The sequence below is a fragment of the Saccopteryx leptura genome, chromosome 5 (genome assembly GCF_036850995.1).
Source record: "Saccopteryx leptura isolate mSacLep1 chromosome 5, mSacLep1_pri_phased_curated, whole genome shotgun sequence".
Taxonomy (NCBI): domain Eukaryota; kingdom Metazoa; phylum Chordata; class Mammalia; order Chiroptera; family Emballonuridae; genus Saccopteryx; species Saccopteryx leptura.
In genome coordinates, this window is record NC_089507.1 from 141,255,175 (window position 1) to 141,273,857 (window position 18,683).

Below are 18,683 nucleotides of genomic sequence, written 5' to 3' on the forward strand. Positions count from 1 at the left end.
TTGTATAAATCACTAGTGGAAAAAGGCACATAGATGAGGCGAGGAGGTGCCCATGGGCCAGCATCTGGTGCCGGCGGTGCCTCCCATAGAGGCAAAATGGCTGCTCTCCCAGAGGAGGACACAGAATGGATGCGCCTTCCGGAGGAGGAGGCAAAATGGTTGTATCTACCCACACATCCATATACAGGTATTGGTCTGGGTGAGGAGCCCTATAGACCGTGGCTCTGACAGCAAACAACATTGGAAGGTCAAAAGTGCCCTCTGTGGGCCATCGTACATTAAATGCAGGCTGTTCCAGCTGGCTCAAGGTCCGGAGGAAACCTGGACTTGGCTGCGGACTTCTGTACCCCTGAGCCCTCTTCTGGAAATCAGAAAAATTCTTCAACAGGCACTCGAGCAGGGATCCCGGCACAGACTCCTGTTGTCCCATCCTAGATGACTCAGGAATAATGAGAAAGGGTAGGATACAGGCAACACACACTATTAACACAAGGAACACACTTGTCTCTCTCACACTCAACTCAGTCATTTGAGCTCAGACAAAACGCAGCGCAGTGCAAAACGGATTCCTAATGTGACCGGTCACTCCCAAAGTTAACAAATCCAAATATCCAAATTCAGAGAGCAGCGTCCCACCTCTGAAAGCCCTGGGTAGGTTACCGGCAGCATCCCACCTACCACCTCAGGAATGTGTGCTCCGGAGCCCAAAAGCCAAACCAAATGAGGATCCTCTGTGAATACTTACTCAGCTCGAGCTGTCCTTCCGGTCTCCGACCCAAAACTCCGCCAAGGTAGAATCCCAGGCGAGCGCCCAAAATGTAGCATCCACCGGGTATGAGAACAAACGTCGGAGACTTTCAGGAGTTAAGATGTTACTTTATTGGCCAGTTTAACCTGCGCAGGGGCGAACTCCCAAGATGTCCGGAGACATCGTGCCCACAAGGAGCTGCAAATGGAAGCCGCACCTGGAGCTTACAGCCAGGCCCTTATATATTCTAAGTGAGCAAGCATAGTACAGAAGCAGATGTGGCAGATTAGCTATTGGCTAGGGAAGTCACACGCAGCATAGCAACAGGGGCCGGCATAGCAACAGGGGCTGGTTTTAGCTTAGTGGCGAATTTCAAACCTAAACTTCTGATAAGGGTCTCTGACCTTCTTTGTTCCCAGCCTCACAGGAGCCATATCAGCACTTACTGTTCCTTCAATAGTTACACTCTTTGCAGCACTCCCTGTTCCTTCAATAGTTACACTCTTTGGCAACCCCAGTACTCCCTGAATCTAACATGCATGTCCTCCTGTGATTCCCCCCTTCCACCCCCAGCCGCTCCAGGTTACAGAAGAGGCTGCACAGGATTGTGTCACTCCCGAGCCAGGTGTTCCCGGAACGATTTGCTTCCTTGGAAAGCCTGACCCGCGCGGAGACATCTCCAGCTCACTGTGTGGGGACTCCGTCCACGGGATCTCCTTCCTAGAGGTCCCCACGTGCTACTCTATCGACTTGGGTTTTATTCCTTCAGCTTTAAAACAGAGATGTTTCCCGAGGAGGAGGTTTTTGTTTCCTTTTGCATACATGGGAGCTCAGAGGATGAGGGGAAGGATGTGGCTGGGGTCTGGTGGCGTGTATGCGGCTAGCCTGTGATTATCGTCATCCTCGACAATCAGGGCGGCGTCAGGCTGTGTTGTGACAGCTCGCAACGTGGTGTGTGCCCCATACCACCATACCGCAGAGTGGCGTCGACACGCTCACCACCATGGCTTCGCCATTGAGAAATTCACCATGGGGTAAATATACCTGCTCTGTGGGTCAAGTGTATGCCTCCAGCATTTGTCTAGCAGGCTGGCTCTGCGGATTGGGAATGTGGCCCACCAGGTGGGGATAGATCTGGAGGACAGATCAGAATGTGACAAGTTGCTCCACAGTGGATGCTCTGCAGGGTGTGAGGCTGGTGCCGGTGATGGAACAGACACAGCAGAGGTGCTGGGGGTGGAGTGGGGGCAGGTGCAGCTGGGGCAGGGGACATCCCATTTGAGGGATGACGGAGAGTTTGTATGGACCGGATATTTGTGTCCGTGTTGCAGCCCCACCCCAAAGTGACCGGATTTGGAGGTAGCCTCTGGGAGGTGATTAGGATTTTGATGGGGTCACGAGGGTGGAGCCCACATGAAAGAGATTTGTGCTCTTATAAGTAAGAGTCTGGAGAGCTTGCCTTCCCTCCCTGGTCTCTACCAGGTGGAGACGTCCAGTCTGACACTGGGAGGAAGGATCCTCTGTCAGCGCCTGGATTTTGGACTTCCAGCCTCCAGTACTGGGGAAAACAGATCTCTAGGGTCTGGAAGCCTCCCAGCCAGTGGCCTTTTGTCACAGCAGCCCAAGCTGACTGCGCCTGACTTCACCTGACTCTATCTAGCTCCAACTTGGGACATGTGTTCCAACTATGATCCAAAGCTGGGGGTCGGGCAAGGATCTGGGAGGCTGACCTCCCAGGGAACAAGATAAAGAAAGCCAAGGGTCTGATGTCAGTGACAAAAGGCGGAGACCCCTCAGCTCTGTGAGAGGTGGCTGTCTAGACCGCCTGGTGCAGGGAAGCCTGCAACCAGTGCTCTGGGCTCGATGGGACAGCAAGCCTAAGATGGTTGTACCCCAGTTGAGTTCTTCCTTTGACAAGGGAGGTGACTGGGCCCTGGACACAGGGCACCTGCAGAGGAGGGCCATGCCTGGATGCTCAGGGCATGCCTGCTACACATTGACCACCAAACAGAGGCTGCTGTCGGTCTTGCCATTTTCATTGTATAAACCCTTCTTGTGGTACAGGGTGCCCAAAGGTGGCACTGTGTGTGGGTGTGGCGAGGTTTCAGAGGATGGACCGCTGTTTCAGTCTGGAGAAATGGCTCGTGAAGGATTCGATTTCACATACTTAGGGCCCTGGGGACCCGTTCCCCTTCCCCCCACCCTGTGGTGAGGGAGGTGGGGCTGCAGACAGGACAGCCCCACTTACCCTTCTGTTGCCTCCCACCCTCTTCTCCCCGGCTCAGTGCCCCCAGAGGCTGACTTGTTTGGTGAGCATTCTTGCCCTGTGGCTCCTGACTGGGATGGGCCCATGGTGGCACCTGCAGGAGGTGGAGGGTGGGGGCTTTGAGGTCACAGCGTTTCTTCCCTCTGCTGTCTGGCGGCCACCGCCTGCCACCACCCCTCCTGGAGCAGGGTCCCTGCTCCCCGCCTCCAGCCCCTGTAAGCATCGGATGTGGAATGGCTCCCAGTCACCGGCCATGGGGATGTCGCCATCTTTGGTCGGTTTTCCCTAGTCTTGGCCTACATCTTACCAAAAAATGTCCATTTAGGCTCTGGCCAGGTTGCTCAGTGGCTAGAGCACCATCCTGGTGCACCGAGGTCATGGGTTCAATTTTTGGTCAGTGCCTATATGAGAAACAACGGATGAGTGCACAATTCAATGGAGCAACTATAAGTGGAGCAATACGTTGATGCTTCTCTCTCTCTTCTCTCCTTCCTCCCTTCCTTTCCCTTCCTTCCCCCTTTCTCCCACTTTCTCCCTCTCCCTCCCCAATCAAAGGAAATTTAAAAATGTCCCTTTATTCAACGTTTCCCCCATTTCCTGTGCCAGTGCCCCTATGCTTCCTGTGGGCACTTCTTGTCCTGCAGAGCCCACCCTAGTCATCATTCCCAAGACGTCCCAGCTGTGCAGCCACGCAGGGCGCATTCTGCCTGGGTCCCTCTGTTTGTTTATCACCCCTAACACAGCCTATGGGCTTAACCTTTGGCATGTTGAGCCTGAAAGGCGCACTTAATTCACAAAGTGGGGGACGGCAGCGCTCATAGCTCTGTGCCCACACACTCCCCTGTATTAATTATGCAGAATATGGTAATTAAAAAAAAAAAAGCATTCTGGAGATGCTTAGTCAGGTAGCAGGTGTTACAGCATTGCATTTTTATTATCCTTCCCCATATATAGCCTCTCAAGCTATTTTACCAGTGGTTTAAATGTTGCTGGTCAGTTATCACAGATAATGCTTCTTTTTAAATCATAACGCTCACAATGAGAGACTTTTAGGTTAATTAATTTGCCATATTAGAAGGGGGAAAATTACATAAAATCAAGGCAATGGGATTATTATTATTTAGAGTTATCACACAACATAAATATGTTTATCATTTATTTTTTAAAATTTATTTATTAAATTTAATGCAGTGACATTGATAAATCAGGGTACATATTTTGAGAGAAAACATCTCCAGATTATTTTGACATTTGATTGTGCTGTATACCCCTACCCCAAAGTCAAATTGTCTTCTGTCACCTTCTATCTGGTTTTCTTTGTGCCCCTCCCCTCCCTAACCCCTCTCTCCTTCCTCGCCCCATCCCCCCTCCCCCCACCTCCCCCACCCCTGTTGCCATCACATTCTTGTTCATGTCTCTGAGTCTCATTTTTATGTCCCATCTATGTATGGATTTATATAGTTCTTAGTTTTTTTTCTGATTTACTTATTTCACTCCATATAATGTTATCAAGGTCCATCCATGTTATTGTAAATGATCCAATGTCATCATTTCTTATGGCTGAGTAGTATTCCATAGTATATATGTACCAAAGCTTTTTAATCCACTCATCCACTGATAGACAATTGGGCTGTTTACAGATCTTTGCTATTGTGAACAATGCTGCTACAAACATGGGGGTACATTTTTCCTTTTGGAGTCGTTCTATGGTGTTCTTGGGGTATATTCCTAACAGTGGGATAGTTGGGTCAAAAGGCAGTTCGATTTTTAATTTTTTGAGGAATCTCCATACTGTTTTCCACAGTGGCTGCACCAGTCTGCATTCCCACCAGCAGTGTTGGAGGGTTCCCTTTTCTCCACATCCTCGCCAGCACTTATTCTGTGTTGTTTTGTTGATGAGTGTCATTCTGACTGGTGTGAGGTGATATCTCATTGTGGTTTTAATTTGCATTTCTCTAATGATTAGTGATGTTGAGCATTTTTCATATGCCTATTGGCCATCTGTATGTCCTCTTTGGAGAAGTATCTATTCATTTCTTTTGCCCATTTTTTGGTTGCATTGTTTGTCTTCCTCGTATTGTTTTACAAGTTCTTTATAAATTTTGGTTATTTACCCCTTATCAGACGTATTGTCAAATATGTTCTCCCATTGTGTAGTTTGTCTTTTTATTCTGTTCTTGTTGTCTTTAGCTGTGCAAAAGCTTTTTAGTTTGATATAGTCTCATTTGTTTATCCTGTCTTTTATTTCACTTGCCCGTGGAGATAAATCAGCAAATATATTGCTGCGAGAGATGTCGGAGAGCTTACTGCCTATGTTTTCTTCTAATATGCCTATAATTTTAAGGCTTACATTTAAGTCTTTTATCCATTTTGAGTTTATTTTTGTGAGTGGTGTAAGCTGGTGATCTAGTTTCATTTTTTTGCAGGTAGCTGTCCAATTTTCCCAACACCATTTGTTAAAGAGGCTGTCTTTCCTCCATTGTATTTCCTTACCTCCTTTGTCAAATATCAGTTGTCCATAGAACTGTGGGTTTATTTCTGGGTTCTCTGTTCTGTTCCATTGATCTATATACCTGTTCTTATGCCAGTACCAGGCTGTTTTGAGTACAGTGGCCTTGTAGTATAACTTGATATCAGGAAGTGTGATACCTCCCACTTTATTCTTCTTTTTTAAGATTGCTGAGGCTATTTGTGTTCTTTTTTCGTTCCATATAAATTTTTGGAATATGTGGTCTCTATCTTTGAAGTATGTCATTGGTATTTTAATTGGTATTGCATTGAATTTATAGATTGCTTTAGGTAATATAGACATTTTAATGATGTTTATTCTTCCTAACCATGAGCATGGTATATGCTTCCACTTTTTTGTATCTTCCTTGATTTCTTTTATCAATGCTTTGTAATTTTCCGAGTACAAGTCTTTAGTCTCCTTGGTTAAGTTTACTCCTAGGTACTTTACTTTTTGGTTGTAATTGTGAAAGGGATTGTTTCCTTAATTTCTCTTTCTGACTGTTCATTGTTGGCGTATAAAAATGCCTCTGATTTCTGACTATTGATTTTATATCCTGCCACTTTGCTGAATTCATTTATCAGGTCCATTGTTTTTTGACTGAAACTTTAGGGTTTTCTATATACAATATCATATCATCTGCAAATAATGATAGTTTTACTTCTTCTTTTCCAACTTGAATGCCTTTTATTTCTTCTTCTTGTCTGATTGCTGTGGCTAGGACTTCCAGGACTATGTTAAATAAGAGTGGTGAAAGGGGGCACCACTTCCTTGTTCCTGATCTTAAGGGTATTGCTTTTAATTTTTGCCCATTGAGTATGATGTTGGCTGTGGGTTTCACATAGATGGCTTTTACCATGTTGAGGTATGTTCCCTGTATTCCCACTTTGCTGAGAGTTTTGATCATGAAAGGGTGCTGGATTTTGTCAAATGCTTTTTCTGCATCTATTGAAATTATCATATGGTTTTTCTCCTTCTTTTTGTTTATGTGATGAATCACATTGATTGATTTACGAATATTGTACCAGCCTTGCCTCCCCAGAATAAATCCTACTTGGTCATGGTGTATGATTTTTTCCATATATTGTTGGATCCGGTTTGCTAATATTTTGTTGAGAATTTTAGCATCTATATTCATCAGAGATATTGGCCTATAATTTTCTTTCTTTGTGTTGTCTTTGCCTGGTTTTGGAATCAGAATTATGCTCGCCTCATAAAACGAGCTTGGAAGTCTTCCTTCCTCTTGAATTTTTTGAAATAGTTTGAGAAGGATAGGAGTTAGTTCTTCTTTGAATATTTGGTAGAATTCAGTTGTGAAGCCATCAGGCCCCGGAATTTTCTTTGTTGGGAGTTTTTTGATAACTGTTTCGATCTCATTTGGTGTAATCGGTCTGTTTAGGTTTTCTGATTCTTCCAGATTGATTTTTGGAAGATTTTATGTTTCAAGGAATTTGTCCATTTCATCTAGGTTGTCTAGTTTTTTGGCATACAGTTTTTCATAGTATTTTCTTACAATATTTTGTATTTCTGTTGTGTCAGTTGTTATTTCTCCACTCTCATTTCTAATTTTATTTATTTGAGTCCTCTCTCTCTTTTTCTTGGTGAATCTAGTTAAAGGTTCATCAATCTTGTTTACCTTTTCAAAGAACCAGCTCCTAGTTTCATTGATCCTCTGTATTGTTCCTTTAGCCTCTATGTCATTTATTTCTATTCTGATCTTTATTATTTCCTTCCTTCTACTACATTTGGGCTTTACTTGCTGTTCTTTTTCTAGTTCTTTTAGATGCAGGGTTAAGTTGTTTATTTGAGCTTTTTTAGCTTCTTAAAGTGTGCCTGTAGTGCTATGAACTTCCCTCTCAGTACTGCTTTTGTTGTGTCCTATAAATTTTGAGTTATTGTATGCTCATTGTCATTCGTTTCTAGGAATTTTTTTATTTCTTCTTTGATCTCATTTTTAATCCATTCGTTATTTAACAACCTGCTATTTAGTTTCCATGTGTTTGAGAATTTTTGAGCTTTTCTGTTGTGGTTCATTTCTAGTTTCATGCCGTTGTGATCGGAGAAAGTGCTTGATATGATTTCAATCTTCTTAAATTTGTGGAGAGCATTTTTGTGCCCTAACATGTGGTCTATCCTAGAGAATGTACCATGAGCACTTGAAAACAATGTATATTCTGCTGCTTTAGGGTGAAAGGTTCTGAAGATATCTATTAAATCGAGTTGATCTAGTGTGTCCAATATATTGTTAATTTTGTTAATTTTAATTTTGTGTGTGTCTTTGTTTTCTTTCTTGAGGATCTATCTAGTGATGTTAGTGGAGTATTGAAATCCCCTATTATTATAGTATTGCTGTTGATCTTGCCCTTTAAATCCACCAAATTCTGCTTTATATATTTAGGTGCTCCTATATTAGGTGCGTAGATATTTATAATAGTTATATCTTCCTGTTGAATTACTCCCTTTATCATTATATAGTGGCCTTCTTTATCTCTTACTATATCCTTTGTTTTAAAGTCCAATTTGTCTGATATAAGTATTGCTTTTTTTTCATTTCCATTTGGATGAAATGTTTTTTTCCATCCTTTTACCTTCAATCTATGTGTATCTTTTGTTCTAAGGGGTGTCTCTTGTAGACAGCATATGTACGGGTCCTGTTTTCTTATCCATGCAGCTACCCTATGTCTTTTGATTGGATCATTTAATCCATTTACATTTATGGTTATTATTGATATGTAGTTGTTTATTGCCATTTTATTCTTTAAAGCTGTATTCCTTTTTTGCTATATTCTTTTCCCACTTTGATCTGCTTACAACAGGCCCCTTAACATTTCCTGCAGCATTGGTTTGGTTGTAATGAATTCCTTGAATTGTTTTTTGTCTGGGAAGCTTTTTATTTCTCCTTCAATTTTAAATGATAGCCTTGCTGGATAAAGTAGTCTTGGTTGTAGGTTCTTGTTCTGCATTACTTTGAATATTTCTTGCCATTCCCTTCTGGCCTCAAGTGTTTCTGTTGAGAAATCGGATGTCATCCTTATGGAGGCTCCTTTGTAGGTGATAGCTTTTTTTTCTCTTGTAGCTTTTAATATTTTCTCTTTACCGCTTAGCTTTGGTATTTTAATTATGATGTGTCTTGGTGTAGGTTCCTTTGGGTTTCTCTTTAATGGAGTCCGCTGTGCTTCTTGAACTTGTGAGAGTTTCTCCTGCATTAATTTAGGGAAGTTTTCAGCTATGATATGATTGAACAGAGTCTCTATCCTTAGTTCTTTTTCTTCTTCTTCAGGAACCCCTATGATGCGGATGTTATTTCTCTTCATGTTGTCACAGAGCTCTCTAAGAGTTTCCTCTGACTTTTTGAGTCTCTTTTCTTTTTTCTTCTCTGCTTTCATGCCTTCATTCCAATTGTCCTTCAACTTGCTGATTTGATCTTCAGCTCTATCTATCCTGTTTTTAATTCCTTCCATTGTGGTCTTTATTTCTGATATTGTATTTGTCATCTCCATCTGATTCTTTTTTATACTTGCTATTTTTTTATTTAGGTGTTCATAATAACCATCCATTATTGTTCTAAGATCCCTAAGCATCCTTACAATCATTATTTTGAACTCCGCATCTGGAAGTTTGATTATTTCCATATCACTCAGTTCATCTCCTGAAGGTATCTCTTGTGGTTTCATTTGGATTGCACTTTTTTGTCTTCTTATTGTGTTTGGGTGTTTTATTTGTAGAGTTGCTTGAGTCTAGACTTGGTGTTGTCTGCCTCCAGTTTTCAGTTGTGTTATTTCTAGGTCTTCTTGGGTTGGTATCAGCTATTATTTGTAATCCACTTTCGGATTTGGGCAGCTTTGAAGTCTTGATTTGTTTGTTTTCTAAACAGGTGATAGTCTTGTTTATTGATCTCAGCAGGGGGCTTCCTTGAAAGTGTATGCGATGGGTGTAACCTGAGACTCTGAAGACATCTTCAGCCAACTAATCTCTCTGGGGGCAGGGTGTTTTCTCAGCTTCAGTAGGGGGAGGTGTATCTCAGATGTCCATGGCGACCTGAGTTACTGCCTCTCCTCCCCACTTCTTGTTTTCAGCTGTGTCTTGTTGCGCTGATTGGAGCTGGAGAGATGTCCAGAGATCTCTGATCCGGAAGCAATTCAGTGCTGTTTTGTGGAAGGTTCAGTCCCTCCCCCAGCTATGGCCACCTCCAGCATGGATGAGTCAGCTTTTTTAGTTGGTTTCCTGCATTCCTTAGTCTTAGCCCCTCACAGTCTGTCCCTCTTCCTGTCCTTTCCACTTGGGAGATAAGCTGGTCTTTTTTTTTTTTCTTTTTCTTTTTTTTTTTTTGTATTTTTCTGAAGCTGGAAACGGGGAGAGACAGTCAGACAGACTCCCGCATGCGCCCAACCGGGATCCACCCAGCACGCCCACCAGGGGCGACGCTCTGCCCACCAGGGGGCGATGCCCTGCCCCTCTGGGGCGTCGCTCTGCCGTGACCAGAGCCACTCTAGCGCCTGGGCAGAGGCCAAGGAGCCATCCCCAGCGCCCGGGCCATCCTTGTTCCAATGGAGCCTTGGCTGCGGGATGGGAAGAGAGAGACAGAGAGGAAGGAGGGGGGGGGTGGAGAAGCAAATGGGCGCTTCTCCTATGTGCCCTGGCTGGGAATCGAACCCGGGTCCCCCGCACGCCAGGCCGACGCTCTACCGCTGAGCCAACCGGCCAGGGCCTAAGCTGGTCTTTTCAACACACCTCGCTCCCTGGTCGCCAGGCAAGTGGCTGTGAGCAGTATTTTCTGCTCTTTTCCTTTGGGTGAGATCCCTTCTAGGCTCTCAGCCTCCCCTCCCCTCCGTTCCTGTAAGCAGAGGAAATTCAGGCACTCCCTACCAGGTTTGTTGTGGCTTCTTCTTTGCTCCTTGGTTTTTGAGAGCTCTTCTTGCAGTCCATAGTTGGTTTTTCACGCTTATTTTTCCTAAATTGATTTGTATTCCAGTTTGGTGGTAAGAGCTGGACGTCTGTGCGTCTGCCTACTCCGCTGCCATCTTTGGTAGTCTTGTTTATCATTTATTTATAGGCATAAAAATGGAGTCCTTGCTATAAGAAAAAACAATATATTGAAAATTATAGTTAATACAATTTGCAACCTCCAAATTAAAACTCCCTACCTGGCTACACTTTTTAAGTAAGACGTATCTGGTGAAGGGCTTAAGAGAACCAAATGATAATTGCTTATCTATACATAACATTTTGTTCTAATATAGTACGTCCAATCTAGTATCTAGTATATCCAATTGTTAAGCCTAATCTGGAGGGACTCGAAACATTGAAGACATGAACAAAATCCATCGATTACACACCAAAGCTTTATTGTCTAGCTTGGCCAAGTGATGGCAACTCAGACAGAAATCTGAGGGAGAGCGCGCAGGCCCTTTGTTCTACCTAGTTTTTATAGTTTTGCAAGCGGGAATTATAGAAGCAAAAATTGCAATTAGATGCCCTTTACCACTATTGATTATAGTCATATGCCCTTTAACATGATAGGACCATGTTCAATTTGCAAGCCATACATCATTTTGGAGAAAACAAAATTTACAAGTCAACACAATGATAGAAAGATGTCTCTTTACATATTAAAAGACAGTCCTATATTTTCTAATGTTTATCCGCTCTTTGTCCAGAGTCACACACATTAACTGCATGCATTCACATGGGAGAGGTAGTTTCCGTGGGGACAAATGCCCGCAAATGGCTCGTTACTATAAGAAAAGGTTTATTTTGGCTTTTCTCTTCCTGCACCTGGCTAGCCATTCACCCCTTTCCCCACAGGTGTGGTAGAATGTCAGGGAATCCATGTTTTCCTTCCCTTTGCATTTACAATACAATGCCAAGGGCCATCCTGGTTTTATGCCAATCACACAGTACAGAGATCATTCACAAAATTTCTCTGCACACCTTAACCCAAAATAATAAAATGTTCTTTAAGCCTTTTAAAATATTAATATTGATTCTGTAGCTTTTGATACTTTACAACACCTGCGGGTGAGGTGGCGCAGTGGCTCCTCAGGGCTCCTCACAATAAGATCCGTAGTGTCCCAGAAATTGCACTGTCAAATCAGATGAGGAAGGGAGAGCGAATAGAAGTTGGGAAACGGAGACCCGAAGAGAAGGGTTTGACGCTATGGGACATGTCCAAAGCCTTCTGCAATGAACTGTGTGCCCGGCACAGTGAGGGTAAGAGTTACCCACCCTGTGTCCTTTATCCACATGGGATCAATCCCCCCCCCCAACCGGGTCAGGAAAGGCAGGTGTCTGTCTGGTACTGAGACAAAGAGAAGTGAACTCACCCAAAGGGGCCCCATGGCTATGTAAGGAAGAATGGTCTTGCTGATGTCATGAGACTGGTTTCCCAGGACTAGTTTTTTCTGGAAAAAAAATTATTGAATTTATTGGGTGGACATTGATTAATAAAATGATACAGGTTTTCAGGTGTACGATTCTAGAATACGTCATCTGCAGATTGTATTGTGTGTTCACCCCCCAAGTCACATCTCCTTCCATCACTCTCTATCCTTCCTTTACCCTCTTCTGCCCCTCCCACTCCCCTTTCCCTCTGGTCAACACCGTGCTGTTGTCTGTGTCTATGAGGTTTGTTTTCTTTGCTTTATCCTTTCACCTTTTTCACCAGTGCTCCCTCTTCAACCCCTCTCCCCTCTGACGGCTGTCAGTCTGTTCTCTGTATGGATGAGTCTGTTTCGATTTGGTTTGTTAGTTTATTTTGTTCATTAGATTCTGCATAGAGGTGAGGACTCTTATTTTTTAAAATCAAAAGCAAGGCAGATGGCCTCGCCCAAAGGACAGCATGGTTGGTAGCAGTTCTGTAGAGAGACAGCCCTGAAAGGGAACAAATGTTTCTCCTTCTCAGGAAAAACAAGTCTGACAGCCAATGGGTGGGGTTTCACTCATACCCGTCAATTGTCCCCTCCCTGGGACACCAGCTGCCCCAGTCTCCCTGGGGTTGGTCCGCACCCCGCAAATTAGGGCTCAGTCCACAACGTCAGAGGTCATCGTCAGTGATGCATCAGGTTGTTCGTACCTGTGTCCACCTTGACTGAAGGCCCTTCTCGGGTTCCGTGGACTTGGTATAATAGCTCACAGAACTCAGGGAAAGGCCTTGCTAACATTTCTGGTTCTTTATAAAGGGTCAGGTTGAGAACACCCCCAGAGAGCCAAGTGAAGAGGTTCACAGGGCCGTGGAGGAGGGGCAGACAATTGACTAGGGCAAAAAAAATCTGTAAGAAAATGGATTTATCTGAAATAATATTAATTCAATAAGACTTTATCTTAGTTTTATTTCTACCTAAAAATCATCTAAATGCACATTTCTTAATCTTTTGACATAATTGGATTATCATATAAAATGCACATTTTTAAAGCTCTTGTCTTAATTGGATTTTCACGTTTTTAAATTATAGAACCGTAAGCCCTGCCCATACTGTCTTTCATTTTCCATTTTAGTTTCTTTAAATTAAAACTTGAAAAAAATTTTGAGTGTGGAATCCTTTTAGGGATTTACTCCTCTCCTCCTTAACAGTCTTTTTAAAGATAGTTTTGTTAAGTTATAATCTTCATACAAAACAGTCTACCCACTTAACATGTACAATTCAGTAATTTTTAGTCTGTTTACACAGTTGTGCCACCATCACCTTAATCTAACCTGAGAGCATTTCGTCACTGCCCCCCACCCCAAAAGTCTAGTACAGCACAGGAGGGGACGTTTGGAGGAGGGGGGAGGTTCTGATGGCTGTGCCACCTTTAGATATTTTGGGAACCTAATTAGCACATAGGACTCAATATCCCCCAAATAACATGGCAACTGAGTACCCTCCTTGTTCAAGCGCTCTTTAAAGTAGCCTTGTCTCCTTCTCTCCCCGCTCGTCCCCCATCCATCGTTATTCTCTCTCTTCTGCTGTAAACACGACCTAACGTCCAATGTGAAACCCAACATTTTGTCGAAGGCCCCGACTTCAGTCAAAGCTCCTTTGATTGGAGGGGACTTTGAAGGCCACAACACATAAAGTCAGGAGGCAGCGGAGGGGCAGGCAGATCCATGGCTTTCCCAGGATTCCGTAGGTCAGTGGCTAAATGCAGAGGAGCTGCAAAGATCTGAAAGGCTCAGAGTTGTTTTGCTCATTTATTCCATAGAGTGGTCCCTCTCCATGGGCCTTTCTGCCTGTGACCAGGCGGGGACAAGGGCATACGACCACCCCAATCAGAAATAGTTTTTGACCCTTGGCTGTTGGGCGAGTGTTGGGAAACAGCTTTAGCGTACTAACAGAGTAATTCATTCATCAACTTAGAAAGTTACATCCGTATCAGTCCACACTCCATGGTAGAGCGTCGGCCTGGCGTGTGGGAGTCCCGGGTTCGATTCCCGGTCAGGGCACACAGGAGAAGCTCCCATCTGCTTCTCCATCCCTCCCCCTTTCTTTCCTCTCTGTCTCTCTCTTCCCCTCCCGCAGCCGAGGCTCCATTGGAGCAAAGTGGCCCGGGCGCTGAGGATGGCTCTGTGGCCTCTGCCTCAGGCGCTAGAATGGCTCTGATTGTGGCAGAGCGACGCCCCAGATGGGCAGAGCATCGCCCCCTGGTGGACATGCCGGGTACATCCCGGTCGGGTGCATGCGGGATTCTGTTTGCCTGCCTCCCGGTTTCCAACTTCAGAAAAAAAAAACCCACAAAAAAACAAAAAAACTATCATGCGGTCCTGATTTTTCTTCTTCTTTTTTTTCCCCTCTCCACTCCATCACGTGGTGATGGGAAGGGAAAGGCGGGGTGTGAGGAAGCAGTTCTAACCTGGGCTGGTCTTTGATGGGTAAGAAAGGAGAGAAGATCCCAAATAAATTAGTGTCCTCTTAAAATGAAGAAGAGAGAGAACAGCTCAGTGCTGTTTAAAAACAATTTAGATGGGCAGGGTTTTTGGTTCATGTGAGGCTGGGTTTCTTAGTCACTTGGACAAGGACGTTCACCTCTATGGAAAAGTTGTGAGAATCCTTCTACAGAAGGAGAGTGCTTTGAAAGGAAGGATCGTCCGCCTGCCACTTTCTTAGCAAATCAAAGCCACGTTCCTTTAAAAGCTCTTTTTCAAACACTGAACTTTATTTTCCTCTTTCTTCCACATCAATAGTTATAAGTCAATTTCACCTGCAAACCAGTTGTTGTGGGTGCTCATATATACATATATTATGAGTATGTGTCATATATATGTATATATATTTACACACACATATACTGAGCATATAATGTATTTATATAATATGTGCATGTGTGTAGGCATTGTGGGTAATTGAAGTTTGATTACTCTTGTCAGGGCTCCGAATTTTCTGCCTGCACGCGGGTTCAAAACTAGCCTCATACTTATTCTTGCACGTGCTATTTTGTAAATGTAAAAAAAAAAAAAGGCTTCTCAAACCCAAACCCCTCCAGCTTCTGGGCCTGCCACTGTCCCCCGGTGGAGGGCGCGCGCGCGCGCGCACACACACACACACACACACACACACACACACACGTGAGTTCAAACCTGTTGCGCCCATGCCCTTTGAAACAGCTCCAAGTCCCAGCTTTGGGGTGGCCTGGGCCCTGGTGGAGAAAAGCGCGCATGGGGAGGCCTTCTCCGTCCGTTCATCCAGGCACCTGGGTTGGTCAGCGCTAGAATTTGACCATCCTCTGCGTGCGCGCTCTCGGGAGGGCGCGTTCCTGTGTGGTCCAGGAGTGGAGCGAACCGTGGCTGTGACTGATTAATCCTAGGAGCACCCAGGGGTGGCGATCGATCGGGGCACCCAGGGTCTCTCGGCCCCTTGCTGCTAGAGGGTGGAGGCTGGGACAGGGAATCGGAGCTGGTTTGGGCCCGGGCGAAAGCCCCGTGGCTCTGGGGCCATTCACACCCCTTGGTGCCGGGCTGGATTGGAGGAAGCAGCCTGGGGCGCTGCGGCGGCGGGGGGGGGGGGGGGGGGGGGGGGCGGTGTCTGGAGGGGAAAGAAGCGGAGCCGGGGAAACCAGATGCAGGGCGGAGGGCTGCGTGCCAGCCGGCGCGGGAGCTGTCCAGCAAGGTGTAGGTGCCGTGGGGCTGCCGCAACCGCAGATTCCGGTGCAAACCCGGGTGCAACCATGGAGACGCGCCGTGTGTCCCCTAGTAACCCCGAAACAACATATTTATTAGCTGCCGTCCCCACCGCCGGCGGTCTGCCCCCCTCCCTCGGCCTCGCCACACTGGCGGCGGGGGAGCACAGCGCGCCTGGCTCTCCCTGTCTCCCCCACCCCTTTGGCGCGATCCAAGTCACCCGCGGGCAGGAGAGGGCGGCTCCACCGCAGAAATCACAAATCACGGTGGTGCGTGTTTGTAAAACCCAGAGTAGAGCACATGGCCCCATGGGGAGGGGACGTTTGCCTCGGAGCGGCTGTTAACCCAGGGCCTCCCAACTCTCCCCAAACAGTTGGGGCTTTCTTAACCTCCGTGTGCCGGAGCCTTTCTGGTCCAGCCCAGTCCAGGCAGAGCACCCGTGTGTACGCGCGCGCACGCGCACCACGCGCGCGCGCACACGCCCCTCGCGCCTGCCCCTGGCTTGGCTGCCGCCCCACCCGGGCCCCCCACTCCCAGGGACAAGTGCGGAGACCGCTGCACCCCGCGCTGCCTGCCGGAGGAGCCCCCGAGCCGCCAGGATCCTCTAGTGCGCCTCGCGCGCGTCGCGACACTGTCTCAAGCTGTGAGCGCTGACTGCGAGCCAGCCGGACACGCAGACTGTGGAAGCCGGTCCCACGGCCCGTGCTCCTCCCAGGCTCCCGCTTTTGTTTAAGGCAGCTGGAAGCTCACACCCTCCTCTCCAGTTTTTATTTTCTTTCTCGGCAGCGTTCTTCTCCCTCCGCCCCAAAGAGTTGATTGCTATTGTGATCTGCTTGGGAGAGGCGACGGCAGGACGCGCGCAGGTGGGCAACCCCAAGACCCAGTAGAATCTTCTCTTTAAAAGCCAACTCCTCCCCGTCGCCAGCTGGCCAGTCCAGTCTCCGCTTAGATCCCCACCGAGACGATGGATTAAGTTACTCTTCCCCGGGCCAGGAGTCGTGTTCAGACTTGGGGCAAGATGAAGGAAAAGGCGATGATTAAGACCGCTAAGATGCAGGGGAACGTGATGGTGAGTGCACGCGGAGAGGCGTGGGGCCCAGGAGGACCGCTGTGGGGAGCAGTGACTGGGGCCGATGGCGGTGGGGGTCTTGGCCTCGTGAGTCCTGACCCTTTGGCAGCGACTGAGACCCCCGTGCTGCCAGCGGAGACGCCTCCCCCACTTCTCACTCCAACCTGCTGGTTAATTCCGGGGGGGGGGGGAGGTGGAGGTGCAGAGAATCAGGCGGTCATTTGCAAAAATTGCAACTTTGCAGTTTCACGTCCCTCTGCTTTGGGCATGTGGCTGGTATCTGGGAGAGGGGTGGGGTGTGCGTGGTGAGGAAGGGGCCCTGTCCCAGTTCCAAGCAGACCCCCATGGTTGTGCTGGGGGAAACACCGTGAGGGGAGATCACCAGGGCCAGGGGAGGGCCACCAGGGACCTGATGCCCACTCTGGCTTCTGGCTTGAGTCCCCAGAGCCCAGACTTGTTAGGATTGGCTGAGCCTTTGGTCCACTCAGGGCACATCAGTCCTCTGCTGTCACCGTGGCCACCACTGGACAGGGCCCTGTGCCCTGGATTTGAAAAAGATGCCCCCTCTCCCAAGGGTGACAGTGCCAGTGAATGTAATTGTGGCATGTTGTCCTCTGAGAATCACCGAGTGCCTGGGAAACACCTCTGGTCGCAGGAGGCTGGGGGCTGCAGGCTAAGGGGTATCTCAGTGTGGACAACTTTGCTAACTCAGGACCCTGGCATCCCACTTCTGCAAGGAACCCACCCCTCATTTGCCCCAGGGACCTGCCGTCTCTGGGTTTCTGTGGTCCGATTTCCCTTTCCCCACTTGGGGCTGAGGGGTCAGGGTGCTGGCACATCCTGGTGAGGACGCAGAAGTTGCCATCTTGTCCTATTGAAATTAGCATGTGCCTGTGCTTATTTGTTTGGGTGATGTTTTAACCCCTTCGAGTTGGTGTGGGATGACTGGGAGGAGGGTCTCTATTTTTCTTTTGCTTGAGGTTAACTTTTGGGTAAGGGAGCGACCATGAGATAGGGTCACCCCCCTTACTTTTTGAAGGTACAGCTGGCAGTGTGGGACTTCTTCAAGGTTGGGTGCTGTTTCCAAGGTGGGTTGGGTCCATGTGATGAGGTGGGTGGGTAGACCAGCAGAGGGGCACAGGTGCGTGTTTGAGATAACCCTATCAGGGACCCAAGTTGAGGTCTTGCTTTAAACAAGAAGAGACAAGATATGATGGATTGATTCAGATTGACCAAAAATTCTCAGAGGGCTTAACCACACCCACAGCATGACACCTGTTGCTGGAGGAGGAGGAGGAGGAGGAGGAGGATGGGGAGGAGGAGGGGGAGGGGGAAGGGGGGAGGAGGGGGAGGAGGGGGGAAGTGGAGGGGAGGGGAGGGGGAGGAGGGAGGGGCCCCATCTGTTCAGAAGCTGACTTCTGGCATGAGGTGTGCACCACTGCATTCACTATAGCTGTAGGAGCGCAGTGACTGTATCCAGGGGGTTAATTTGCAGCCCCCCCCCCCCCGCCCTCCACTGCAACCTTCTGCCAGACAACATGCTTCCCATTTAGAGTCCTGCACTAGTCTGTGGATTCTCTGGCTGGCGGCTGACCTAATTGCATGTCTGTGTAAATACATCTGCTTCCCTAATTTCCCCACTCCCAATTTAGTCCAGGTGCTGTTCAGCATAATTTCTCGTACAAACAGGGCAGGAACGTGCATGGAGTGATACTTTCCGACAAAATCCCCGTCCACACCCACGATGTCTCTTTTATGTCAGGTCTTGTAAAGTACTAATCAAACCTGCACGTTCAGGACTGGGGCGCAAAAAAGGAGTCAGGTTCATGATAACGATGATAATAATAATAGTAATAATAGGGATACATTGTTGACTCATGACCTCAGTCTGCTGTCCAGTGAGTATTTCATCTCACACCTTGGACAATTCATTTTGACACAGCATGTCTTTGTATCCCGTCTTGATTATTAGCGACATTTGAGGTGTATCCGCGACCC

General features: G+C 47.0%; 1 protein-coding gene across 2 annotated transcripts in view; it reads left to right on the forward strand.

Annotated features, from left to right (window-relative positions):
* The window catches only part of DPP6 (dipeptidyl peptidase like 6), a 573,115-nt gene that overhangs the window by 39,847 nt on the left and 514,585 nt on the right, over positions 1–18,683 (forward strand). The window contains exon 1 of one of the 2 annotated variants that reach the window (XM_066385524.1): positions 16,133–16,685. The exons of the other annotated variant lie outside the window; for it this stretch is intronic. Within the exon in view, the coding sequence (XP_066241621.1) occupies positions 16,635–16,685 (51 nt within the window). The 5' untranslated portion in view covers positions 16,133–16,634. Of the gene's footprint in view, positions 1–16,132; positions 16,686–18,683 lie in introns of those variants that run through there. 2 annotated transcript variants of the gene reach the window in all.